Source organism: Vulpes vulpes, chromosome 12 (assembly GCF_048418805.1).
Source record: "Vulpes vulpes isolate BD-2025 chromosome 12, VulVul3, whole genome shotgun sequence".
Classification (NCBI taxonomy): domain Eukaryota; kingdom Metazoa; phylum Chordata; class Mammalia; order Carnivora; family Canidae; genus Vulpes; species Vulpes vulpes.
This window is the reverse complement of record NC_132791.1, coordinates 114,893,839-114,921,217: the sequence shown is the minus strand read 5'-3', so window position 1 is coordinate 114,921,217 and position 27,379 is coordinate 114,893,839. Positions and strand designations below refer to the sequence as shown.

The following is a 27,379-nucleotide window of genomic DNA, read 5'->3' as shown; positions in this document are numbered from 1 at the left end:
TTTCTCTCTCTGTGTCTCTCATGAATAAATAAATAAAATCTTTATAAAAATAGGATTTATAGATTGCTTCATGGCAATATATTTGGTTATATTATTTTTTCAATGACCACGTAACATTCTATGGTTCCAGTGTAATTTTACTTTTTTATTATCCTTCTGATGGACATTAGATCATTTCAAGTTTTTTTGTTTTTGCCTTTTTTTTTTTTATGGTGCTCTGATGACCTCTCTGAACTCCTATGTGCCTTGATGCCTTTATATGCATATATTTTGGTCTACCAATCACCCTCTTTAAGTGTAATCTCCATAGGTGTGCAACATTTAATTGTCAGATGACATCTGGTTAGGCCAGAGCACAGTAGGATCTCTTGTTCATTTGCTCATCCATTTACTCGTTCAATGAATTTTTATTAAGCATGTGCTATATCTGTGTAATGCCCTGATTATAGTCGATCCAAGCCCAGATAAGGCTGTAGTAGGCCTATCTTCATGGAACTTACAGGATCAAACAGGGGAACCTCCCTAGATGTTCTACTTCCGTTAGTACAACCTAGCCTACAGATTGTTTTAAAAGATAATTATATCACACAGTCAACTTACATGCTCCTAAAAGTTATTAATGTCTCTCAAGTATTTTAAAATATTAACTGTTGCCTCAACTTGTATAGTTAATTTTCATATTCTAAGTCAAGGATTTTTACATTTGCATTTTTATCTTACTACTTTCTTCCTATCTTTCCATATTTTTAAGCTTTAAAAAAAAATCTTGCTATCTTTGGGCATAGTACTAGGTAGACCTATTCCTCATACGGAAATTTATGAAGTATGCATGCTACACCTTCATGCAATTTACTGATAACATTCTTAGCAAGACTGGACCGTGTGCAGAGTCCTATGGCATGCCATCAGAGATGTCCCTCCTAGATGACAGTGGCTTGTGAATTAACCCTATCTCAACCATATGACCCCATCTTGACCTCCAGGGATAATATATATACACATGTATCAAGCATACATACATGAACACATGCATACATGCAGTAATTACAGCATTCACCTGATCATCTTTTTTTTTTTTTAAGATTTTATTTATTTATTCATGAGAGACACAGAGAGAGAGGCAGAGACATAGGTAGAGGGAGAAGCAGGCCCCCTGCAAGGGGCCTGATGTGGGACTCCATCCTAGACCCCAGGATCACACCCTGAGCGGAAGGCAGATGCTCAACCGCTGAGCCACCCAGGCATCCCCTGATCCTCATTTCCCTATAAGAAAGGGAAATCAGCGTAGACTGGCATGGCTTTTTGAGTCAGTGTGATATAGTAGAAAGAGCGTTGATTCTGGATCCAGACCTAGGTTCACATTCTTTCCCTGCCTCTTCCTGGCTGTATGACCTTCGGGAAATATTTGACTTCTCTGAGACCCAGTCTCCTGTATTCTAGGATTGTCGGAAGCATTTGTGCATTAATCCCCTGTGGATCTAATAAGCACTTACTAAGTAGCAGGCATCATGCTCTGCTGGGCAGGCCGTAGCAAGTAAGATAGATCTCCCAGGTATCATAATCTTCATGTTGTTTGATGACAGAAGCAAGGAAAACCTTCCCTGGGATATAATTTACAGACATTTAGCCCGAGTCCTTGAGACCCAGGTAAGAATCAGAGATTATCTCCCTTTTCTAGGTAGGAAAACAGATAGATGGTTGGAGAATCCTTTGACTCAAAGTCACTCAACCTTTTCATAAGAAGTTCAGTAAGTGCTCCCCAGCCTTAGAAAATTTAGCATACACTGTCCATTGTGGGAGTTTGGCCAACCTTTGCCCCTGGAACCCTAACCCAGGCTAATAAGGGTAACAGCATAGATAGGTACTCCATACAAATTGAACCAGAGGGTGAGCCCGATGTGAAAAAGAGCTGCATGGAGCTACAGTAGTGCCTCACTTATCCAGAGAGCCTGAAGCCCAAGAATAAGAAGGCAGTAAAATCTCAGAGCCTTCAACTTTTATTTTAGAAACAGTTGTAATGTGCTTAATGATCTGGTTTTTCCAGCCCTTAGCAAATGAAAGCTGCAGATTTGAGCTGAAATAGGGGCTGCTAGAAGCAAGCATACCAACAGTAGCAGATAAAAATCTGGTGTGAGAAAGGAGTTTAAAAACCAGAACTGCAAAAAAGAAAAAAAAAAAAGAAAGAAAAAAAAAAAAGCAATTGGGGGCCATTTAGTGCTCTGGCCAACAGAGGCCAAACACTTTGTACCCCCGAGGGCATGATTGCTTTTAAAAGGAGTTTACAATTATGCTTGAGTCATTCACTAAATTATCTTTCAGGTACTCTTCAAGGAAAGAAGAGATATATATAATACCTTTAAGCAAGGTCCCTATTCAAAATGAAACCAATCAATATCTACCCCAAACCGAAATAAAAGTCTTTGGAGCTGTAAGGGATAGATTTCGGGACTGAAATTTTGCCAATGTGGGAGGGAGAGAAATCCTAGGGATTTGAAAGATGTGTTAGATTTTAAATCAGAGGACTTGAGTTCAGATCCTAGTTCTCCTACTAGCCAGCCATGTACTTTGGATAAATCTCTTCTCTTTCGTGAATTTTGTTTTCCTCAACTGTAGAATGGGAGTAACATCGCCTGCCTTTAAAATCTCGTGGGAATATGCTGAAAATCAATCAATTATATGTTTGAAAGTGCTTTGTATGCTGTAGAACATCACGGAAAGGTCTAAGGGAGATCTATGGGCCACATCCCAGGGGTTGCCTCCTGGTAGACGGTGACTCAAGATGCAAGAAGACAAGGAGATGAGTTTTTACTTATTGCTGAACACTCACATACACCCAGGAACATCCACATCTGTATGTGTGCTCATTGACATCATGTGCCCTGAAACTACTCAAGAGTTTCCTCTCCCCAGGCAAAAAAGAAACTCTACAACTAACTTTAACACCTCATAAACCAAAAAGTTCTATATGGATACATGACATTTTGAGTGCTTACTATTTTTTTTAAATATTTTATTTATTTCATGAGAGATATACAGAAAGAGGCAGAGACATAGGCAGAGGGAGAAGCAGGCTCCCTGCAGGGAGCCTGTTGCAGGACTTGATCCCAGAACCCTGGGATCATGACCTGAGCCAAAGGCAGACGCTCAGCCTCTGAGCCCCCCAGGCATCCCGAGTGCTTACTATTTTTATTCATCATTTTTTTTCATTTAAAATTAATAATTAGCTTTAAAAAAATTAAACTTGGAGGAACTGGGTGACCTCGAAAGGGCACATCTTCTGGAGTTCTAAAGGCCCTTCACTCCATCATCCAGCATTTGGGTTGTCAGTGGTCTTTCAGATTGTTGTCTGGGTTGGTTCATTCAGCCCTGAAGCCTCAACAGGGAATTCCCGAAATGAACAGCCCTTTGTTACAAAGGATAAGGCTTCAGGGCCAGAAATATCTGTTTTGTCCCCAGATCTGTCCGTTCTGCCTCCTGGGCTCCGTTCTTAACATTTTGGCCATAGGCGCTTCCTCACCGGTTCTTCCCTGGGCTGCTACACTCAACACCCTTTTCACCAGTTGCCCTGCTTGCGCTGTATCCTCTTCCAACCCCTATTCCACACCACTGTTGGCATAACAGAGCTCGTGGCCTCTACTCTTGTTACACTTCGCCCCCAGAGTCCAGTCTGAACTCCTGCAAAGCACACAGGGCGGCCAGGGGCCCTCTCCCCACCCCACACAGCAGCAGCAGCTGAACCACTTGTTGCTCCCTCCCTCTGCAACTTCCGACAAGCTCTTTCCACTCCCTGGCATGCCCTTCCTCGCCTTCTCCCCGTGAGCCCCCTTCTTCTCCATTCAGGGCTGCTCAGAAGGGCTTTTTTCTGTGAAGCCTTCCTTACTGCATTCCCCCTTCCCTAGCTATGCCCTGCCCTGCCACGGTGAGCGGTGAGCGACAACCCTTCCATGCCAGCACTGTGTACCCTTCTGATTGCCGTAGGCCTTGCATGGCAGCTGGTTCCTTCTTGTGAGTTGTCTCCTAATGCACCTGGGAGGCCTTTATTCATCTTCGTCCTTCTAGTTTCCCTGGGTATACAGCGGGTGCATACTAAATGCTTGTTGCACTAAACTGACCTAGGAAGGGGACCTTTATGGGGGCAGAAAGCCTGTGTTTCTAGCATGCCACATAGAAGGCCAGCTTAGCCCACTGTTATTAGAGCAGATCCAGCATCAGAGGGCCACAAGGGGTGCCTCACTTTATTTGGGGTGCTGCAGGAGTACAAGAGACAAGGACCTCAGCCTTACTAGAAGACTGTTCTCAAAGATGAAAATTACTAGGGAAAACCATTTCCTTTCATTGATAACCAATGCTCCGACTTTCAGGGCCAGGCTTCCAGGTCGCAGACAGTAATCCAGGAGAGGCCGAGGACAATCCCACTTAGATTTGTGGTAGACTTTACTTTCAATAACTATGGGGGCCCCACATACATGTAAAAATCCCAGGCTCCCCTGGTGGAAATGCTTACACCAACCATTCACCACATGTGAAAACAGCAGGACGCACTGGGGGGCGGGGAGCCAATGGGGTTGCCTCATAGAGTGGTGTAGACAGAAGGGGCAGGGGTCTGGAAGCGAAAGACCCAAGTAGAAAGTTAGGCTCTGCTCCTCCTAGCTGTGTGGCAGTGGGCACACTACATAAATTCTCCTAATTGTTTCTACATCTGTAAAAACATCTGATAAGATTATTTCCCTCCTTAACTTATGAAGAATGAATGATGATACATTCAAAAGTGCTTTTTTGTCTCTAAAGTGCTAAAAAATATATTATGTTTTCTCTCTCTGGAGCTGAAGCTCTTGGAACTAATTGGTGGAGTGATTCGCAACTACAAGCTGGTGCGTTGTGTACACCCGTGTGCATGAGCATGCATGCGTGCGTGGGTGTGTGCACGTGTGTGTGTCCAGGACAAGCAGGACATCTGCCCTTCCTTTTGTTACTTTCCTTTGGAACCCATAGTAAAATACACACTGGGGCGGGGATTTCATGGTATGGGCTGAACCTTCTCTTTCCCGTCTTCATTTATCTTTCTCGTACTGAGGGAGGGAAACAGCAAATATCAAACCCCTAGAGTGAATTCCTACACATCCAGGAAATACAGAATGCTGGTTCCTGAGCCAAGTATGTTATGTTATCGTATCTGGTAGATGTGTGCTTTATCTGGACATAAACCTTACCCGGTGCAGTAATCGAGAACTTTGAGTGGGGCCTTTCTTTTGATAAGAAAACAGTGGGATTAAGGTTACTGCTGAGCTGGGGCACCTGGGTGACTCAGTGGTTGAGCGTCTGCCTTCGGCTCAGGGCGTGATCCCGGGGTCCTGGGATCAAGTCCCACATCGGGCTCCCTGCATGGAGTCTGCTTCTCCCTCTGCCTGTGTTTCTGCCTCTCTCTCTGTGTGTGTCTCTCATGAATAAATAAATAAAGTCTTAAAAAAAAAAAACTCACTGCTGAGTTATGACAGGTGACAGGGTAGGCAATGACGGTTGGAGCGATAGTAGAACGAGCCACGCCACAGTACAGTAGAAAGGACTGAGTGCGGAGTGAGAAGACCCGTCCTAATGGGCCTTGGCTTGGTCTCCAGGCCTGGCTTGCCTACAACTCTGGCTGTGTTGCCCTGAGCAACTTATTTCCCTCTCTGGGCTTCAGGAGGCCAAGCTGTAAAACAAACAGTTTGGACCAGGTGATAGCTACATTTCCTTCCCGTTCTAGTGGGGAAGGAAGGGAATCAGCACTTGTTGAATGCCTGCCTTGCACCTGGCGTGGTCCACACTAAGCTTCCTTGAAGAGTCTATGATCCCGTGAACCCGCCACACACAAGGAGAACTATGGAGTCGGATAGACTTGGGTTGAAATCACAGCTCTATTATTTACCAGCAGTGTGACTTTAAGCCAGTTTCTTAACATCTCCACGCCTCAATCTTTTCATCTGTAAAATGGCTCTGGTGACATAGTATACTCTATGCTCCCAAGTATGCTCCCATTCTCTTTTATGCATTGTGAATTTCTTAAATAGATCCCATCTAGTCTTCCCTCCTTTTGCGGAGAAAGGAAATAGTCTAGACCTAGAGAACCAAATGAAGTAACTGAATATTAGATCACACAACTAGTTATACCAGGGTTGGAACCCAAAGTCAGGACATCTCATTGATCCTGAGCTTTGTGCTTGCTTACTGGATGTTTGGGGTTGTTTTTTAAGATTTTTAAAATTTATTCATGAGAGACACAGAGAAAGAGGCAGCGACATAGGTAGAGGGAGAAGGAGGCTCCTCCCAGGGAGCTCGATGTGGGACTCGATCCCCAAACCAGGATCACACCCCCAGCCGAAGGCAGATGCTCAACCTCTGAGTCACCCAGACGTCCCTCTTTTTTCTTTTTAAGAAAGCATCCCCTGCTCTGGGAAGAACAGCAAAGTCTGTCCATGATAGGCAGCCTAGGAGTATGCGCAAGAACCCAGGGTGATGGCAAACTGCATTCACTCACTGACGCCTCCCAAGAATAGCCAGCCACTGGGCTCAGGAACCGTTTTTCTGGGGTTGACTTAGAGACCATGTTCAGCATTTCTTCCCCCACTGCACCTCCTACTTCCTGCAGCTTCACTTATTTGGGGGCAGAACAGCTCTCTGGGCAAATCAACAGTTCCATGGGCCTTCTCCCTGGAGAGTAGTAGCTCTGGGCTCTTCTCCACCAGGTGGGCTACCCGAGAGCCAGGAGGGTCTGATTCAATGGGATCGGGGTGACAAAAGAGCACTCCCGTCAACCCATGGGAAGGGAGCAGCGCAGGCATCTCAGGAGGGCTCTGAAGGAATGCAGTGTAAAGCTGCTCGAGTCCTGGGCACCAAGAAATATTTGTGAGAATGCGTCCTCAGCGAGGGCACGGCCCCTTCCCAGAGTTATTAAATTTGAATGCATGGACTTATGTGCCAGAGGGAGAAGAAAACTTTTATGGGTTTAAAATGATGGGGTTTTTCACACATGTGTCAGCACTAGCAATGCTATGTCTTAAGAACTGAAGCCAAAGCATTAAATAACACGACTGATAAGCCTGTTGCATTTCCAGAGTAGGTGCAAGCCAGAAAAACAGGGATGCCTCTTTGAAAAGTTTCTTTCCAGGAGGTGGCAACTCCAAGTGGCCCTGGCTTCCTAGGAAGTACTGGTTTATTCAAGGACTCCCCACCCCCACCCTGTCTCTTCTCTTCCTTTTCTAGAATTTTGGATGGGTTCAGGAAGAAGATCCCAGCGTCCATATGCAAAGGTGCATCTAGGCGGGTCTGACATAAGTGGGACTAGAGACCAGGGAATGGGTGAGGCCCTCTCCCCGGGTACTTCCCAGAGGCATCCTAAGGGGGTGGGAGCCTTGGACTCACAGGGAACAAGCAAGAACCGCAGAAAGGAGAGTCTCCCAGGTGAAAACGCAGCCAACATCTCCTGGGGGACTTTCAGCCTGGCTCATTGAGATGAGTTACCTGCCTGTCCCATTCCACCGCTTAAAATATATTTTTAGGATATTTTCATGAGCAACATGTTCGCTGCCAACCCTTTATAGATCGGTTACAAAACAGAAACTCTTCCTTACTGCTCAGGAGAAGTGTGGGGGGGGGGGGGGAGAAAAAAAAATCTTGCCTGTAATTGAAGGCAGGTTGGGAGATGTTCACGCTTTGAAATTCTCCTTCTTGTGAAATGTTTATGAAACACTTTCCACAAACGAGTTATGCAACCAGGACAACAGCTTTGATCGTTTTCATCGCCAGTGATCTGTTCATTAGTGTTGGGCTATTTCCCCCAAAGAGAGCCATGTGAAAATGTCATGGGAGGGGCTAAGGATGAGCACCCCAGCACCCCCCATGCCCCATCACGTGACCCCAAAACAGATGGTTCATAAGGAGGTCCACGGGTACGGCCTGGCCAGAACACCACCTTCTCCACCACCCATGGTCCCTGCTGTCTCCTACCCCCTGGGAAGTTTATAGTGCTGTTTGTAAAAAGAGCACCAGGAGAAAGTTGGAGGATCATTCCCTTAAGGGACCTTTGCCAGTGTCTTGTTATGTAACTTTATACCCATCTCTGAAGCTCTCTGGGCCTCCAAGAGATGGGAAGGTAAATCTGCATCCCTACACCCCCCCAGCTGGGAGGTGAAGCCAAGTAGGACTGTGTGAAGGCTCCAGGCTCCTCAGAGGGGGCTCTCTCCTCTCAGAATGAAGCTACTGCTTGTCTCAAGCAGGTGATGTCAGGGAGTTCATTGGGATTAAAAAACATAATCACCCATGATGACTTTTTACCTCCCTGGTCACTGCCCAAGACTCAGGGTAATACCTGTACATAGCACAGTGGGTGGAGAAAATCCTGAACTAACAAACCTTGTCTGCTACAAGGACAGGATGGTCAACGGCTGTGACAGAGCAGAGCCCTCTGCGGTGGCCCATGTCCCCAGGGATTAGTCCACTCCAGCAGGGCCTGGAGAGAGATTCCATTTGCGTGAGAAGAACCACCCCAAAGGGACCCTGGAGACAGTCCTCACCATTCCAGGCAGGCTGTGGGTTTGGTTGGGTTTTCACGAGTACGGGGGAAATTGGATTTTTACCCAATTTGCCTCGGGTTCTCACATTAGAAGTCAATGGGATTCCAACAGAAGCCTCTCTATCTCACCTTCCAGATCCACAGCCAACACCCAGTTGCCTGGAAAGGCTCCAATCTTTTCCATTCGACAGCACTGAAAGGGATTGCTTTTTTTTTTTTTTTTTTTTTATTTAGGAAGGACTTTGTTTCTTGATTTCGTAGTTTCTTAGCCCATGGACTCTTAGAGAATCGTTGGAGTGTGCGGGAGGCTGGATGTGCTTCCCTCCCTTCAACTCTCTTGCAGAGATCCCCACCACCCCCACTCCCAAGCAAAGCAGAAGTTTTAGAACTTGTCCCCGAAAAAGAAATCTCCTTTCGTGTCTCTTAATTTGCTTTGTGGTGGACTCTCTTCTTTGGGGGTTACTGCCAGCAGCCCCTATCCAAAGGCTAATGAAGTAGGAAAAATGAAAGAGGAAAATGTTGGTGAAGCAAAAATCAGGAGGATGACACAGGGGACAATGGTGGTGGTGGTGGGGGGGGCAGGTAGGGGATTGTCAGAACGCCCCAGATGAACACCCAAAGGGATTTTCTGCTATCACATCATATTTAGAACTGGGAGGCCAGCAGTGCCCCTAAAAGAGTTTGGAGGGCAATTGATCCAGGAAACAGATGAAAGGGTGCGTTTTCTTTTATGATGGCGCTCGCTTCTGAAATTAAGTGTTGCAGGAAGACCTGGCACTGATTCTAACAGATAGCACCCAGGTTGGAGGCAAAGCACATGTTTTCAAGCTCTGTCATAGCTGCACCTTCTTATCTCCATTGCGCATAATGAGTCTATAAAGGAGCCCTGCCACTTGCCTCTGAGCTGGAGCCGCGCCAGGCCGCCTGCGGTGGTTCTAGGAGCCTGGCTTTGGCTTCCCTGTTCTCCCTCTGTCCCCCTTCTTCCATCCTGCCTCACCTAGTCCCCCCACTGGAGTGAGGGATGTGCTGGGGCGGGAGGGGGGCCTAGGAAGGAGATGTGGGGAGGGGAGGCTGGCCCCAAAAGGCTTTGCTTAAGTCAAATCTCCTAGAGCAAACCTTAAGGGTGGTGGTGGTGGTGGTGGTGGTGGTGGTTTTAAATAAGTAGTCTTATCATCTATTCCTAGCTTTTTTAAACCTGCTAACAAATGTTTCCCCGGAATCTAGGATGTGAAAACTCTAATTTCTAGGGGAAGAACTAGGACACCAGAGCTTCTTAGACGGAGATGCCAAGCGTGGGTGGGAAGAGCTGAGGGGCACTCCGGGGGGTAGGGATGGGGCTGTCTTGGAAATCACTCCTGGGTGGCCATGCCTTGAGAGTTTTCAGAAAGTCTCAACTCTCTGCCCCCACGATGCGACTTCCTTGTCTCTCTCCCTTCCTCCTCTCTGCCTCCAAGGCTCCAGAATAAGTCTCTTTAGGTGGGAGAGGAGAGGAATGATTTGTGAAGGCTGTCCCTGAAAGAAGCACCCTCTTGACCAATTTTGGTGCAACCACAGCTTGTTGGTGCTGTTTAGGTCCGCTTTACCTCGGAACGTCATGTCAACGTGGACTAGACAAGTGTGCCAAATGCACTAGGGAACTGGAACTTATCGTTCCATTTTTGGACCGGAAGAAGGAAAAAGCGTATAGAATCATAACAGATGGAGATACCAAGTCTCCTACAGGCGAAATGATTGCTGGAGGTTACGTAGTAAATTAGACTTGGGGCTAGGACTTAGAAGCAGGGTCTAGCTCCCTGTTCAAAGTTTTCCTGACTGTACCTCCCTGAAGATTACAGAGAGATGGGTTCTCTCTATGCCTTTTATTCAATTAAGTCACCTTAATTCCCACTATGTGCAAGGCACCACATTTAGGACATTCGCTCTTTTCTTGGTCTCTGACGTCACTCACTCGGATCTTCCCAGCTCTCCAGCCAAAGGGAAATCTTTCTTTAGTGATCCGAAGACCACTTCTCTGCAGCAATGAAGTGTAAATACAGCTGTCCATCTGAATTTTTAACTTGGGGTCGACTAAGGCAGAAGCGATTCTAGGATGTCAGTGACATTCCCAGTGTAGACCAAGAAAATGGTTTGAGCAGGACATCCATGGTCAAGAATTTCCATCAAAAGGGTCTCCCCAATGTCTTTTTAAAGGTGTCGTCTAGGGGCAGCCCAGGTGGCTCTGTGGTTTAGCGCCACCTTCAGTCCAGGGCATGATCCTGGAGACCTGGGATCCAGTCCCACATCAGGCTCCCTGCATGGAGCCTGCTTCTCCCTCTGCCTGTGCCTCTGCCTCTCTCTCTCTGTGTCTCTCATGAATAAATAAATAAAAATCTTTAAAAAAAAAATAAAGGTGTGGTCTAGATCCTATGCTCTTTTAAAAAATATTTTTATTTATTTATTTATTTATTTATTTATTTATTTAAGATAAAAAGAGAGCAAGAGAGAGAGCAGGAGCTGAGAGGCAAAGGGAGAGAGAGAAGCAGGGAGCCCAATGTGGGGCTGGATCCCAGGACCCTGGGATCATGACCTGAGCTGGAGGCAGATGCTTAACCAACTGAGCCACCAAGGCACCCCTAGATCCTATGTTCTTTGTCATATTATATGAATTCAAAGTCATTGGACTCCCCCCTCCCCACCGACTTCCCAAAGAAAAGCTGCCAGAGGGTAGTTAGTTGTTCTCTAGGTGGGAGGAAGGGTGGGCACAAATAGTGCTTCCCGCCCTGCCCTTGGACACCTGGGAAACCCACAGGTGGGTGGTTGGTGCTGTCATCCAAAGGTGGTGGAGAGAGGCTAGAAGGATTTAGAAGCCATCACAGGCCCCTCAGGCTGCAACTGCAGTAGTGACTATGAGGGAGACATGTCCCCACCTGTAGGGAGACAGGCAAACACTGTCACCAAAGCCACTGGGCAAAGAGGGCTGGCTGCAGAGGTAATCCGCACGCAGGAGATGGATAATTGTGGAAAACGAGGAGGAGATGGAGGGGAAGCTGGCTCCCAGACTTTGGGATTCTCTGGACCAGGAAAATAAAAATAAAAAGCAGAGCATGGAGAAGATTGATAAAGGGCTGCCAATACGTTGTTTTGTTTTGTTTTACTTTACGAAGTGGGGAGTTTTTACTTATTTTTAAAGATGTGTTAATTTGAGAGAGAGGAGTATAAGCAGAGGAAGGAGCAGAGGGAGGGGGAGAGAAAGAATCTCAAGCAGTTTCTGCACTGAATTTAGAGTCCAGCAGGGGGCTTGATCCCACTACCCATGAGATCCTGACCTGAGCCAAACCAAGAGTCAGACCCTCAACTGACTGAGGCAGCCAAGCAGCCTGGGAGGTGGGCAGTTCTTAAAATACTATTTAGAGGATGCCTGGCTGGCTCAGTCAGAGAAGCATGTAACTCTTGACCTCCAGGTTGTGAGTTTGAGCCCCATATTTGGGTGCAGAGATTACTAAAATAATAATAATAATAATAAGCAATATAAACCAATAAACAAAAATAAAATACTTTTTAGGATCAGCATCATTTCGCAAAAGAAATCTTAAATCTCTCCCAAGAAAAAAAGAACATCATCTCAGAATTTGAAAGAAATGTGTAAAGTCATTACAATAAACTTATTTTTTTCTCATTTTATGGAGAAAGAGGGTGAGCTATAGTCTGTACCAACACAGCCCGCAGAATGGTGTTAGAGGATGATCCATTCTCAGTAAATTCCTCCTACTTATAGATTGCTATTCCTTTTTCTTTTTTTTAAAAGATTTTATTTATTTATTTATTTACTTACTTACTTACTTACTTATTCATGAGAGACACAGAGAGAGAGAGAGGCAGAGACACAGGCAGAGGGTGAAGCAGGCTCCATGCCTGGAGCCCGACGCGGGATTCCAGGATCACACCCTGGGCTGAAGGCAGCACTAAACCACTGAGCCACCTGGGCTGCCCACCTTTTTTTTTTTTTTTTTAAGATTTTATTTATTTATTCATGAGACACACACACACACACACAGAGAGAGAGAGAGAGAGAGAGAGAGAGAGGCAGAGACATAGGCAGAGGGAGAAGCAGGCTGATGTAGGACTCGATCCCAGGACCCTGAGCCAAAGGTAGATAGATGCTCAACCACTGAGCCACCCAGGCACCCCCAGATTCTTTTTTTTTTTTTAATTTTTATTTATTTATGATAGTCACACACACACACACAGAGGCAGAGACATAGGCAGAGGGAGAAGCAGGCCCCATGCACCGGGAGCCCGACGTGGGATTCGATCCCTGGTCTCCAGGATCGCGCCCTGGGCCAAAGGCAGGCGCTAAACCGCTGTGCCACCCAGGGATCCCCACCCCCAGATTCTTACTCCTGAGCACAACTCGCCTCTCTTACCCGCTGCCCCGGGCTGAAGGGCACAGGCAGGCTTGAGGCCCCGTAGGCACCGAGCTAGCCCTTTACTCTCTGGCCTAGTCCCTCATCCACCTTGACCGTTTCTAAGTCTCCACATCTGCCTGCCTGGGGAGCCCAGACCTTATGTTGTCCTCCTACCTCCTCTTACAGATTAAAACTGAGGACCTCAGTGACTCCCTGCAGCAGAGCCTCTCGCATCGGCCATGCCACCTGAGTCAAGGACCTGCCATGATGTCTGGAAACCAAATGTCTGGGGTAAATGCCAGCCCATGCCAGGGAGCCCGGTAGTCTCAGCGGGGCCAGTGAGTTTAATTCAAGCCTTCTGCAAAATGCTTGACCTCTAGACCTGGCTCTCAGGGAATCCAGATAAGTCTGAACACCCCCCCCCCTTTGCCCCCTGCAGGGAATGTGACAAAGGGATGAAGGCCTGGGGTGGAGATTACAGAAGAACCTCATGAAAGGGAAGCTGGGCTCCCTCTATCTCTCTGGGACAAAGGGAGCCAATCTTGCCAAAACAATGGACCTAGCAGCTATGGGGCTGGTGTCTGCCCGCCATCTCTCCATCTCGGGGGAGCCCTGTGATGACAGCCACTGCTACAGATATAGAGCATTTCTGTTTCCAGTGAGCCCACTCTCCTCCCTCAAGCTTTTGCATCAAAGCCAAACTAGAACAGAGTGTGTTGGGGGAAGAAAGAGGCACCCTGAAACAGTAACGACAAATGTCTGAGAGGGCGGTTGTCCATGTGGCGAGCCTTTCTCCTGGTCTGGATTACCTGGGGAAGAAATGCCACCCCCTCTCTAGGAATATTTAAGAGTAGGATGTGCATGCATTCCTTCGCTTCTTCATCCAGCAGGGGATTACCGTCTTGGTGCACAGAGCCCTGGGGGTCAGGATCCCCCAAGCAAGCATAGGGGATTACTATTTCCCCTTTGGGAGCTGGTGGAAGGAACTCAGGGGACGTGGACTTTGTGTCCAATCTAATCGGTTGTATTACAAACTAATAACTTACTCTTTCTTCCAGGAAAGGCTCAGGCTCAGGAAAGGCCAAGATATGCCTTTTAGCATAGTCAAATGGCATGAGATTAAAAAAACAAAATTAGACGATTGGGATTCCATGTCGTTTCTAGGGTGAAGCTCTGAGAGATGGGTAATACTCAGCCTGTGGCTCCGACATTTACAGTCAAGTTAGGAGACAAGCCTGACAGACACAAAAATTAAATAACAACGCAAAGTTTAAGGACACTAGGCTGCAAGGCACTGCTTGGCTGAGTGCGGGAGCTGTAACGATGCCAGCATTAATGGAATAGCTACTATGTGCCAGACACTTGAGCTACGCAGAGGCATAAGGCAAGGTCACTGCCAACGAACACACAGACTCTGGAGACCCCAGGGGACAGACAGGCAGGAGACAGATGGAGCCAGCACCCCCGGCGTGTAAATTCTGTGCTGTTTGTGTTTCCCGGTGTGCAGGACATGACCTCCCTCCATCCACTCCAGCAGCTCGTGCTGGTTCCTGGCCACCTCCAGTCTGTATCCCAGTTCCTGCTATCTCAGACCCAATCTGGGCAGCAAGGTAAGAAGGCTGGCTGGCATTTTCCACATTGACCCGTCCAGCAACTGCTTGCTGGATGAGGGAGCCCAAGTGTAGGGCATGGGTGAGTGGCTCACCCCTCTGGCTTTAAGACCAGATTGTCTGCTTCAGGGCCCAAGGGAGGGACTCCCCAGCATTGCCTCTCCAGGCAGAGGATCCTTCTCTGCTTCTCCCTCTCGCCTTCCTGTTTCATGGTCAGTACAGAGATGCAAGGTAGCAGAGAGCTGGGGGCGGGAGGAGGGGTTGTGCAGCAGTATAGGAAGGAGGAGCTCCTTGGGATGTGCAGTACAGGCAAGTCCTGGGAAGTCTTTTAGGATTTAGGATTAGGAGGATTTCACCTCCGGAAAGCCAGCTGTGCCTCTGTCTGGGTAGAGCGGCAGTGCCACCCACAGGCTGTAGAGGGGGTTTTCAGATATTCTTTGGCAGGGAAATTACTACCAGAGACCATCTCCTTGGCCAAGAGCAAACATATTATAATATTCATAGTAATAGCTAGTATTTCTTAAGCATAAATATGGCAGGGGCTCTGCTGAGTGATTTTCCTGACTTTTTCAAAATAACCTTGTGTGGTAGAAGTTGTATTATGTAGGTCTCTGGTGACATAATGAAGTTCCATAGCAGTTTGTCTGAAAGCTGTGTTCTTGGCCATTGTACCGTATTGCCTCTCCCTCTCTCATCTCTATCAACTAGGGCCAAAGAGATGGAAAAAGTAGGGGTTTTCTACCAATGTACAAATCCCAGGTAGAGGCTCTGGAAATCCAGAATCCAAACAACTCTGTCTTCTATCCCTAGCACCTGCCAGAGTTACAGTCCCTGTCCCTAGGTCCCACGGCATCTCAGAGCATTTTTATAATGCTGACTAGGAACAGACTTGAACCTTGAAGTATTTCTTTTAGCTAAACAATGTGTATCATACTCCTAGACCAGAAAAGAGAAGGTTAACAGTTAATTCGCTTTCTCTTCAGAAGATAGTGATATCAAAATGGCCCAGACGTAGTCATATCATCAATGGGGACAGTGTATGATGTAGGGGGAGAAACAAACGAGGAAACAAAGACCCCCTCAAAATTTGGAGTCAGAAAACTCATCGGTTAGATTTTGTTTTTAATTTTAAAAATCACTTACTAGCTGTGTGTCCTTGGGAAAGTTAACCGAACCTCTCTGAATAAAAATAGAGTAAAATGAAATAAAATAGAATAATAGTAAAATCCTACCTCATGAGGTTATGAAGGATTATTTGAGATAATGCATATGAAAAGGCTTTCAAAATGCAATATCCGTGTTAGATTACTATTAGTATCCAAGCCTCTGACTCCTGGTTCAGAGCTCCTTATAAGAACTTTTTATTTTATTTATTTATGTATTTATTTTATTTTATTTTATTTTATTTTTTATTTATTTAAAAATATTTTATTTATTCATGAGACAGACACACACACACACACACACACACACACACACACACACACACACAGGCAGAGACACAGGCAGAGGGAGAAGCAGGCTCCATGCAGGGAGCCTGTCGTGGGACTCAATCCCGGGTCTCTAGGATCAGGCCCTGGGGCTGAAGGCGGCGCTAAACCACTGAGCCACCTGGGCTGCCCTATTTATTTTAATAAGGAAAAAATGAAGCCCTGACTTTTATAGACTAAGGGGCATGAAGGTCAGCATGAGCAGACGCTGTACATCAGTGACCCGGAGCAGCTTAGGCACAAGAGAGAACCACCCCCAACCAGGGTTCTGGTTTGTGCTGAGTGATTGGGGTGACCTGCCCCATTGTCTGCTGTGGTAGCTTGATGGCTCCATTTCTTGCAGCGAGAGTGAGAGCTCCTGGCTGTGGCCCTTCCTAGAGGGAGGCCACCATCATGACCTCCATTGACCTGGAGAGGGAAGGAGAAAGTGGTCCTCAGGCAGGACAACGAATGGGCAGAGGCCATACCACCGGGGAGAGTTTCCAGAGGCTTGGCCCCTGGTCTTCCCTTCTCTCTCCACCTTTCCTCCAGAGAATACAATGTCCTCGCTCTGCCAAGAGCCTCTGGCCAATGGAGCTGTCTGGCCCCATGCACTCGGTCTGGCATCCTTGCAGATTTGCCCGGGCCTTCGTAGCCTACTTCCGTAGGCAAAATGGAACTCGTCAGCTCCTCAGCTCCAGCAGCCTTTCTTTCCCTGCTGGATTCCTTCAGCCCCGGTTATCAGATCCCAGAGCAGGCCGCCTCGAGCTCCCCAGCTCATGCACCAATCCCGGCTGGCGGGGCAAGCCGAAGGACTGGTTTGGGGGTTGCTGTTTACCTACTCATCCCCGGTCTCTTTCACCTCCACCTGTGTGTGGCAATGGCTGGCCGTGCCTGTGGGGGCCTCGTTCACAGGGCTGGAGGTGGCTGGAGGGACCTGATGAGGGTGCAGGGGGTGGGGACAGTTATCTGGGTTCCAAAGCTGTGGAGCGTGTCTTTCAGATGGCCTGGATTTTATTTGTTTGTTCCTCTGTCCCTCCCCTTCTCGCCCAGGTCTGCAGCCAAATCTTCTCCCCTTTCCACAGCAACAAAGCTCTCTCCTCCTCCCGCAGACAGGGCCTGGCCTGGCGTCCCAGGTAAACAACCACATTCTTCCTGTTTCCTCTGGGAATAACTCAGCTCTCCTCTCCACAGAGGAGCTCACTGGTTTGCCCCCACCCCCTCGATGGTACACTTACCCCTCTGGGGAGAGGGGCTAGCGAGGGTCTATCCCTGCTCACACATGGGGAAGCCAAGCCACAGCCATGAGAAATGACTGACCCAATGTCCCCAGTGGAGCCAGAATCGGAGCCCAGAGATTTCAGCTCCCTGCTCCCCTCCCTGCTCCGTGGTACTGGGCCTCCAATCCCACCCCGATGAGGCCCTGGCTTCACTCAGTCCCCATAGGATCAGGGGTCAGCTAACTTTCCAGGGATGCCACGGTGACTGCAAAGCCCAAGGAGGAGGCCAGAGTCCCATAGGCCTGATGTCCCAAGATGGCAAGGCCACGGTCACTCACCTCTGGGACCCTCTTAACACCTAGTATTCTAGACCAACTCCTGCAGTGTGCACAGGTGTGGGTCAGGAGGGCTGAGATCTGCGAGAGGGGCAGTTTGCAGAGCTGCCATGTTCCCATCCAGCACCTGTTGGCCAGTTAGGAGGCACCTCTACCTCTGGCCAGATGCAGCCTGGTGCCAGGTGTGCGGCTTGCTACGAGCAACAGGAGCTGTGTGGTGGCTGTGCCTCCTCCCCTATATGTTAACAACCTGCACAGCTGCAGGAGACGGCTTTGCAGGGACAGATGTGCAGAATTGCTGGGAATAACTGCAGGGCCCCGTGTCCCTTCTCTGAGCTTGGATCCCCATGGATCACTAGGGGCCCTGGCTCTTGAGGGCTAGAGAGGCCGCTGAAGGGGAGAGGGTGCCATCTAGTGGCTGATAGGAATGGGGACGCCAGAATCCTGAAGGCTTCCGTTTGTTCCAGAAGACTCAGAATCTCATCACCATCAACATAGGTCTGGAAGAGATCTTAAGATCAATTCGTACATCTTACAATATGAGAAGCAAAGAAACTGTTGAGGTTATTAAGATCGTCCTGGGCAGTGGTAATAAGGGACTTGCTTAGGGTGGCGGCAGTAAGCGTAGAGAGGAGGGAGCCAACCGGGTGATGTTTAGAGAAGTTGAAGGAATGCAAAATCCAATTTGGTTGGTATCTGATTGGATGTGAAAGGAAGGGAGAAGAAAGTCCAGCAAAGAACTTAGTATTTGTTAGATTAAAGAACAGATGAATCAAGGAAAAGGAAGTTTCAGGAGGGCTGAGGCCCTACCCTGCAAAATGGGATCAATTCCATAAGGCTTCCAAGCAATTCTGTTCTAGAAGACCTGTCACCAGGGAAATGGGTCCTTCACTTCTGTCTGGTCCTTTGACCTTCCTCATCCAGAAGATGCTCTTCTGAGTGGTAAATCTGCGTATCATGGAGGAGAAAAGGAGGAAAGTTAACCCCAGTCTAGGAAAAGAGTAAACTGGGAAGGGGAGGGAAGAGGGTGGACATAGGCCAAGTTGTCCACGTGGGCAATGAGTGGCCCCTGGACTGAACACAACGCCTGGCCCCCTCAGTCTGGATTCTGCAACTTGTGAAGTGATGGATGTCTTCAGGAGCTGGATTCACTCCTGACCCCAAAAGGACACAACATGGACTCTAGGTTTTAGGGTCCATTTTTCTATGGAAATAAACTGAAGGAAGACTATCTCTCAACAATCATAAGTGAGATGAGGCTATATTTAGATGGCACTAGATTATCTCTGACTTAAAACCAAGAAACACCACCAAAACACTGTCATGAAAGAAAACGATGGGTTAGAGAGTAAAATAGCGGTCATAAGAGTTTAAAATTCTATGAAAACTATTAATATAACGAGTCTCAGGTGTCTCTGTCATCTTCAGTTAATGCCTGTTGAACACCTTAGTTACTTTGCTTTGTGGAAAAGACCAGGCAAGGCAAACAACCTTTTCCCTGTCCCGCTCTAAGATTTGTTTTGGGGATCTTTGTAAACAACCGCGCTAGCTGGCTCCTTTTACGGGGAAAACTGAAAGAAGGAAGTTACCTGCTCAGAGTCAAACAATGAGTCATAGACTAAAACCCAGAAAGGCCACCTCCCTGTCCCACACTCCTCCTGTTTCTACCAAGCTATTCTAGCTATTTGGTGTCCCTTCGTAGAAACCCCAGTTTCTCACTGCCACACCACTGAAAAAAAGTGGGAATTAAGTGTACCCAGGGATCTGTCATCCCCTAAGTGAGCCTGTCAGTACACAATACCAGAAAATGCCATTTGATCCGTTGACTATTTGTGGATCTGTTTGGCATGTATTCCCTCTTAGGCAATTGGGCGCCCCGGGCTGCCAGGATCTTCTTTAGAACCTCATCTGGAAGCGTCCCCACATCTCCCAGTGCCCAAGCATCTACCCAACTCTGGAGGGGCTGACGAGCCCAGTGATTTGGAAGAGCTGGAGAAGTTTGCCAAGACTTTCAAGCAGAGGCGCATTAAGCTGGGCTTCACACAGGTTTGGTTTGCAGGGATCTAGTAGGAATTGGGTTGAGTGAGTGGACACTGGACTTCTCGAGTGCACATTTCAGGAGTAGCCTGAGGTTCCAAGTGTTTGGGGCAAGCCCGTCATGTCTCTGTGTTCCTAGAGAATAGGGCACAGCTATCATTGCTAAGGAAACTGAGGACACTGCTGGAGGTCAGGGGAGGAATAAGAGCCAGGCAAAGGGTTAGGCACATGGGCATGGCCTAGTCAGAGTCTGGGGAGGGAAATGAACCAAATTCTCCCTCTTAGAGGGAAAGAAACCTGGAGAGGAGCCAAGATGATGGGTAGGTGCTTGAAGGTTCTCCGGGTGAGTGATCCTAGGATGGTGGGACAAAGACGAGAAAGAGCCTGTCTCTCCAGCTACTTCTTCCCTCTTGATCCCCATGTGCAGGGAGATGTGGGGCTGGCAATGGGAAAGCTGTACGGCAACGACTTCAGCCAGACCACCATCTCACGATTCGAGGCCCTCAATCTGAGCTTCAAGAACATGTGCAAGCTCAAGCCACTGCTGGAGAAGTGGTTGCATGATGCAGGTAGGCATCAGGGACACAAGGATGGATGGCGCCCTAGAGGATTCTGCAGGGAAGGGGCCGGTGACTTGTCTGTGTTGAAGCTAGAGGAGTGAATATGTAAGACCCCTCCTCCTCCTGAGTCTGGAACCATTTGAGAAATAAGACACAGGAGACAGGCAAGTGGAGATGGAAATGTCCACTTCATTACTGAGAAGACCCTTTGGAGGACATGGCATTAGGTCTGTGGCCATCAAGACTTGGCCCCATTCTCCACCAGAGACCCACGCAGTCTGGACCTTAGGACAGCTTCCCAGAGTGAACACACCTGTCTTGCACTCTGGACCATGTGTGGGTTAGGAAGATAGGAAAGTGGGCCCTCTAGGGTCTCATGGGGGAGAGGGGGAGCCCTTTATCTGGCTAATCTTGAGTAGGTCTTCAGAGGTCAGAGAGTTACTGTGAGCTAGACTAGCAGGAAAGCTGACAGCAGGAGTGGGGTTCGCAGGATTCAGTCCACAGGGTGGCCTGGGAGGTGTTCCAGGAAGTCAAGGGTGCAAGCCAAGGGCAAAGCGTTTGGAATACTAGATGGAAGCATTTGATGTCAGAGAGCAGTGTGGGACAGGGTTTCACCATGGCACTATTGATATCTTGGGCCAGAGAATTCTTTGTTAGAGGAAGCTGTCCTGTGAATTATAGGGTATTTAGCAGCATCTTTGGTCTCTACCTCCTAGATGCCAGCAGCACCTGCCTCCCATTAAGACATGCAAAAAAAAATGTCTCCCAATCCTGCCAAAGGCCCCCTGGGTGAGCAGTGGTGCAAAATCACCCCTGGCTGAGAACCAGTGGTGTTGGCAGAAAGAGAAGGAGCAGGCAGGGCCAGGGCCAGGCTGGGCTCTAGTTAGTAGATACAGTACAAGGAGTTACTGTGGAGAGGAGGGGTAGGGTGGGATAGGCAGCCAAGGGGGTTACCCCCTCACAAGTCCCTCTGCATGGACCATGGGGAGGGGCAAGGAAGCTGCCCCCCACAGGCAGCTTTTCTCGGGGCACTGAAGTGAGAGATGACCAGAGCCCTTCTAGGTCATTTCTGGTGACCCCCTACCCGACCCCTGAATCCTTCCTGAAGGGTATCCCTGCCCATCAATCCTACAGCCTTGGCTCCCACACTTAACACTGAAAAGTGACTTCAACACCCACATTCCTCCAAGTGTCATCGCATTTAGCTCAAAACCCCACTTCCCCCTTTTACTGGGTATTCGCATCCAGGCATCCCTGGGAAACAGACACCCACGAGTGTGCCTCGCAGGACCCCTGCCGGTACCCACTGACACCTACGCAGACCACCTGTGGCTGAGTGTCTCTGAACCATGACCGCAAACAGTGGAGGCGCTGGCGTGGGAGTTGTGGAGGACCTTTGCCCAGAGCAATGAGGAGAAGCAGGATTCTTGGCCTGCTCCGGCTCCCCTGCTGGGTGGGGAGGGGAGAGGCCTGATGCTGAGAGAGCCCCTGCAGAGCTCACCCCGAGGCCCTGTTGGATCTCCAGGCCATGAACACAGAGCCTGAACTGGCTGTGCGTTCTCTTCTCTGAGTTCCCTCTACTTTCCACCTCCCAACAGAAACCTCTCCATCAGACCCCTCGATGAACACCCCCAGCTCTTTCCCCACCCTCAACGAAGTGTTCGGGAGGAAGAGGAAGAAACGGACCAGCATCGAGACCAATATCCGCCTGACTCTGGAGAAGAGATTTCAAGATGTGAGCGGCTCCTCCGGGTGGGGGCGGGTGGGCCGCTGTCCACAGCTGGATGAGCAGACATGCTCAGGCCCCTGCGCTCCATACGTGCCCTGGGAAGGGGTCAGGAAGCAAGTGCACACACCCTCTGCAGGCACTTGTGTATTCCGATGAAAGGGTGCATTCCTCCTCCATTCCAGGAACTTCTTCCCCCACTGACCCTGACTTTTTTTTAAAAGATCTTATTTATTTATTCATGAGAGATACACAGAGAGAGGCAGAGACATAGGCAGAGGGAGAAGCAGGCTCCCTGCAGGGGAGCCCGATGCAGGACTCGATCCCAGGACCCCAGGATCATGCTCCGAACCAGAAGGCAGCCGGTCAACCACTGAGCCACCCAGGTGCCCCAACCCTGACTTTTTTGAGAGCCCATTGTCTCCTTCACTGGGAGATTTAAAGAATGGGGTATAGGGTCCCAGAAGAGCATGTCCAGCTGAGGTGAAGGGATCAAAGCCAGAGCACTGTATATGAATTTTCTTTTTTCATTTGTTTTTTATTGAAGTATAGTTGACGTATTATATTAGTTTTGGATGTATGACAGAGACTCAACAGTTTTACATATTACAAAATGCTTATCATGATAAGTATAGTTGCCATCTGAAATTCTTCACTTTCTATGCATTGATTTATTTTTTTTATTTTTTAAAGATTTTACTTATTTACTCATGAGAGACACAGAATGAGAGAGAGAGGCAGAGACATAGGCAGAGGCGGAAGCAGGCTCCATGCAGGGAGCCTGATGTGGGACTTGATCCGGGGACTCCAGGATCACACCCTGGGCTGAAGGCAGGCGCTAAACCACTGAGCCACCCAGGGATACGATTTATTATTTTTTTAACTATAAATGTAGGAAATGCTCATTGTAAACAATTAAGAAAACATGGAAGTAGAAAGAAAAAAATCTACCATCAAATGGCTTTCCTTCTATTTCTTTCTTCCCCACGCATTTAAATGCTTGTGATCATATTATACATACATTTGTTTTTGTAGCAGAAGCTACAACTTTCCTGAGCCAGTATGTGGAAGCTGATAATACCCAGCTATGTGCCCCGTAGGAGCTGGGGAAGAGAAGAGGGAAAAGCAGGCGTGTCTAAACAGCTTCTCATCAGGATCCCTTAGGTACCAGCCTCCAGAGCCTCCATCCACACCACATGGGTCCCCAGAGGATGTGTCCTTGGCCTCATTTAACATTATGGGCTCGAGGCCTCCAAGACTGCTGCCCACTCTGGCCAATCCGCCAGTGCATCTGGCTCAAGGATTTGATGGCCACTTCCTGCTGGCAGGATGACAAGAGCTGGCTTTTCCTGCTGATTAGATTTCTTGGAGCAGCATGAGTGAGGGAGGAGGATGCAGGAAGGAGGGAAGGGCGCTGAGACCAAAGATTGGGTGGAGGGAGGGGTTGGAACAGAAGAGCGCTGAATATGTATATGTATATATTACCTTCACATTCTCGACGGATCCACACGCTTTAGCTTTTCCTATGTGAGGTAGGACAGGAAGTAATAACACAAGAAGAGGATATCAGGCCACAAGGGAAACATGGGTTTCGGGATTTTGCCTGCCCCTCCGAACTCAGTGGTGGACTCCTGTCTCTAGAACTTCTCCTGAAGGAAGACGTGAGAGAAGAGAACTATGTTTATGGATCCTTTCTTCTGTGGCAAGCCTCGTGCTGGGCAGTTTACATACATTTTCTCGTTGTATCCTCACAACAATCCTGAATGGTAGACATATTTTTCTCCCTTCATAGATGAGGCTCAGAGAGGTTAAGAAAGTCTTCTAAGAAGACACAGTAAATGATGAAGCCAGTATGCCATCTTAGGTCTGATTCTAAAGCCTTTCATCTATCTCTTGTTCTATCTTGTTCCCTTGGAACATCTGGCCCCTACCCCTGATTCTCGACCCCTTCCCTTTTTCCTCCTGACCACACTCTATCCCTTTGGTCTCTGTAGAACCCCAAACCCAGCTCAGAGGAGATCTCCATGATTGCAGAGCAGCTATCCATGGAGAAGGAGGTGGTAAGAGTCTGGTTCTGCAACCGACGTCAGAAGGAGAAGCGAATCAACTGCCCTGTGACCACACCCATCAAATCACCCATTTACAACTCCCGCCTGGTGAGTGGCCTGGAACAAGCTGCCACCAAGCACTGGGGGGAAGGTCAGGAATGGTGCCTGGAAGTCATCCTGGGGAAGATGGCAGTCAGGAGTTGTGAGGGGCATGCCATAAATAAATAAGCAAGTAGATGGCATATATAAAATCTACATAACATAAAGGAGAACAAAGAAGGGTAAGGGGATTGAAAGTGACTGTGGAGGGGGAGATGCTTTTTAAAGAGAGAGGTCACAGAGGACATTCCTGGTGAGGTGACATTTAAGTGGAGCCCAGAATGTTGAAAAGGAAAGAACTATCTAGAATAAAGAGTGTTCCAGGCAGAGGAACCAGCACGTCTGAGGAATAGGAGGAAGCCAGTGTAGCTGGGGCAGAGTGAGGAAGGAGGAGGGACTAGGAGGGGCCGTCAGAGGAGTAGTACAGAGCAGACTGCCCTAGGTCATGGAGGTCACTGAAAGGACCCTGGCTTTGAGTTTGTATGAAAGAAGCCGCTGGAGGGCTGTGAGCAGAGAAGCCTGAGCTGGCTGAGGTGGGCTGCCACGTGGAGAATGATCTACGTGGAAGCACACACCAGTGAGGAGAACTCCAACAATGAGGCTGAGCATAGAGATAGATTAGGCTAGGATGCTAGCCATGATGGTGACAAGAAGTGGATGGATTCTGAATACACTTCAACTGTGGAGCCAGCAAGATATGCTGACAACTCAGATACGGAATATGAGAAATGAGGCCAAAGAGACTTCAAGGATTTTGGCCCTAGCAACCAGTCAGAGGTGTTGACACTTTATAGGATGATGAAGAATGGTGGAGGTACAGGTATGAGGGAGAAAACTAAAAATTTGGAGCTGATCTGATTAAGTTGGACATGCATCTAAGCATCCAAGAGGTGGTATCAAGTAGACAGTTGTATTTATGATTCTGGAGGTCAGGGGAGAGGTCAGGGCTGGGAATAATCTGTAGTTTAGGCAGACTTGGGAGTTTGGGGAGTAGGACATGTCTTCTTTATTCAGGGAAAGATGGTGCCTGGAGGGTGGGGGTGGGAAGGTTCTTCTCCATCCCAGGGGATGATAGGGTTGGAAGGCTAAGGGAATTGAAGACAATGGGGCTGTCCTCAAATCTTTCAGCACTCGAGAATGGGTGAAATTCAGCCTTGTCTGGGATGGAACATAGCTGACACATAAAACAACACCATTGTTCATTCTTTCACCAACATTCCTTGACCATCTACCATATATTGATCTTTGTGCAGAGTGCTAGGGATACACAAATAAATAACATCTGTCCCCAGTCCCAGAGGACCTCACCGCCAATCCAGAGCAAAGGAGACAGACAAACAAATAATAAACAACATGATAATTTCTCTCGGAGAATTTAGGAGTTGCAGCTAACAAAGCCTGGCAAGGTGGTGGTTAGAGAAGGCTTCCCCAAGGAGATAATTAATACCTGTGCTGAGTCCGAAAGGACAGAGTGAAGAGGCAAATAAGTGTGGGGTGGAGTTCTCATGGGGGAAAGTATGGGAACAGTAGCATGAAGCAGGGACGATGTATGACATGTTCCTGGAACCGTAGGTGGTTCCCTGCAGAGGGATGTTGAAAGATGAGGCTAGACAGACCAGCAAGGGCCAGACTGAGGTGACTGTGCAATGCTGAGAAACTTGAAGGCTTAGGGGAGTCACTGAAGGATTTTTGAGCAGGGCATTGGCACAATCAGATTTGCCTTTTAGAATGATGATCAGACTACGGTGTAAAGGGTGGTTTGAAAGACACAAGACAGTGGCAGGGAAACCACCTAGGATGTGTCTGCAGTTATCTGGAAGAGAAGAAATGAGGGCTGAAGCAAACCTAAGAGATAAGAAATTCAAGAGACAATTAGAAGGTAGAATTATTAGGTCTTGGTTAATGAATCAGAAATCAGGTGGGGGCAGGGAGAATGATGACAGCAAGAGAATATTCTGCGCTCTCAGCATTCAGGTTGGGTTGATGGGGCAGGTGGTAGTGCCATTGATGGAACAAGCAAACAGAGGGAGGAGCTGATTTGGGAGTAGGAAAAAGTGACGATTTCCAGTCTTTACATCATTATAATGTACAGTGAAGCCTCTGGGACACCCAAGTGGGAATGTCCTTGGGCACCTGGAGTTATGGGGTCAGAAGAGAAGGCCAGGATAGAGACACAGATCAGGAAGTCATACGCATAAGGTGGTGGTTGAAATCCTCGGGTTGGAGGGTGAGGGAGGAGCTCAACTATGGAGTTTTCACAAAGGAGCCAAGAGAAAAACCTAGATCTTAACCCTAGAGAACATCAGCGTTTGAGGGACAGGTAAGGGAAGAGGATCAAGGGAGGAAACTAAGAAGGAAAAGCCAGAAGAGTTAAGACAAGAGCGGGAGGTCAGTGAAGATGTGAGGAGTTCTGTAGGAGTGCTATGGGAAAGTAGAGGAGTGCAGATCAATGACACTCCAATCAGAATGGAGTCCAGGAGGGCTGACCCCCCGATTGGTTTGTAGAACAAATTAAAGTTAGCAAGAACAGCAAACCAGGCAGGAGGAACCATCTGTGAGGAGGTACCGAATTATAAAACAACATGCTACTTTTTGGGAATCACAAGCACTTCCATCTGGCTGGAGCTAAGGCCTGGTGACCAAGAGAGGTTGATGAGGGCCGATCACAATGGGCCACAGATACTAAATTACCCTGCAAACTCTGAGGAACCATCAAAAATTTTAAGTTGGAGGCAACAGGATATTCATTCACTATTCCTTTCTTAAATGTTTATCAAGTACCCACCAAATTTTTGGCACAGGACACTTGGGATCCCTGCTTCCAGTCCAGCAGGGAAAAGTCGAGTCAGTCCCAGACATTGAACAAATACTTTCTGGGATGAAATCTCCAGAGGAGAAGCAAGAGGATTTAGAGGACCTAACCTAGTGCAGGTGTCAGGAGCTTCTCTGAGGAATGATGCTCAAACTGACAGAAGAAGAATGAGTAGACAGTAATGGGGGTGAGGGTGCCCGGGGAGGGGAGAGTGTAGGAAGAACATTCTAGGCAGAGGAAAGAGTCTATACGAAGGCCCTGAGGCTAGGACAGGGTGAAAGGAGGAAGCACAGCAGGCTACGAGATGGGCTGGAACCATGGGCTGGAACCGGGGGAGTGTGAATGAGGAAGCTGGAGTGTTGGGCGGCGGTGAGGTGGGGTGAGGTTATGTCGGGTGTGTTAAGGAAATGGAGCCATGTCAGAAGAGCATTGGAATCTTCAAACACAGGCTTTTGGGAAGTAGGTTTTCTTTTTGGTTCAATCCCAACCCAGGACACCTACAGTGAGAAAAGCAGTGGGAAGCATGGAGA

General features: G+C 48.1%; 1 protein-coding gene across 1 annotated transcript in view; it reads left to right on the top strand.

The window, feature by feature from the left end:
• POU2F3 (POU class 2 homeobox 3) overlaps positions 1 to 27,379 on the top strand; it is a 76,640-nt gene that overhangs the window by 43,531 nt on the left and 5,730 nt on the right. The window contains exons 4-10 of the mRNA XM_072729533.1: positions 13,120 to 13,224; positions 14,441 to 14,543; positions 17,066 to 17,148; positions 19,431 to 19,613; positions 20,032 to 20,173; positions 21,763 to 21,899; positions 23,885 to 24,046. Of these exons, the coding sequence (XP_072585634.1) occupies positions 13,120 to 13,224; positions 14,441 to 14,543; positions 17,066 to 17,148; positions 19,431 to 19,613; positions 20,032 to 20,173; positions 21,763 to 21,899; positions 23,885 to 24,046 (915 nt within the window). The remainder of the gene's footprint in view (positions 1 to 13,119; positions 13,225 to 14,440; positions 14,544 to 17,065; positions 17,149 to 19,430; positions 19,614 to 20,031; positions 20,174 to 21,762; positions 21,900 to 23,884; positions 24,047 to 27,379) is intronic.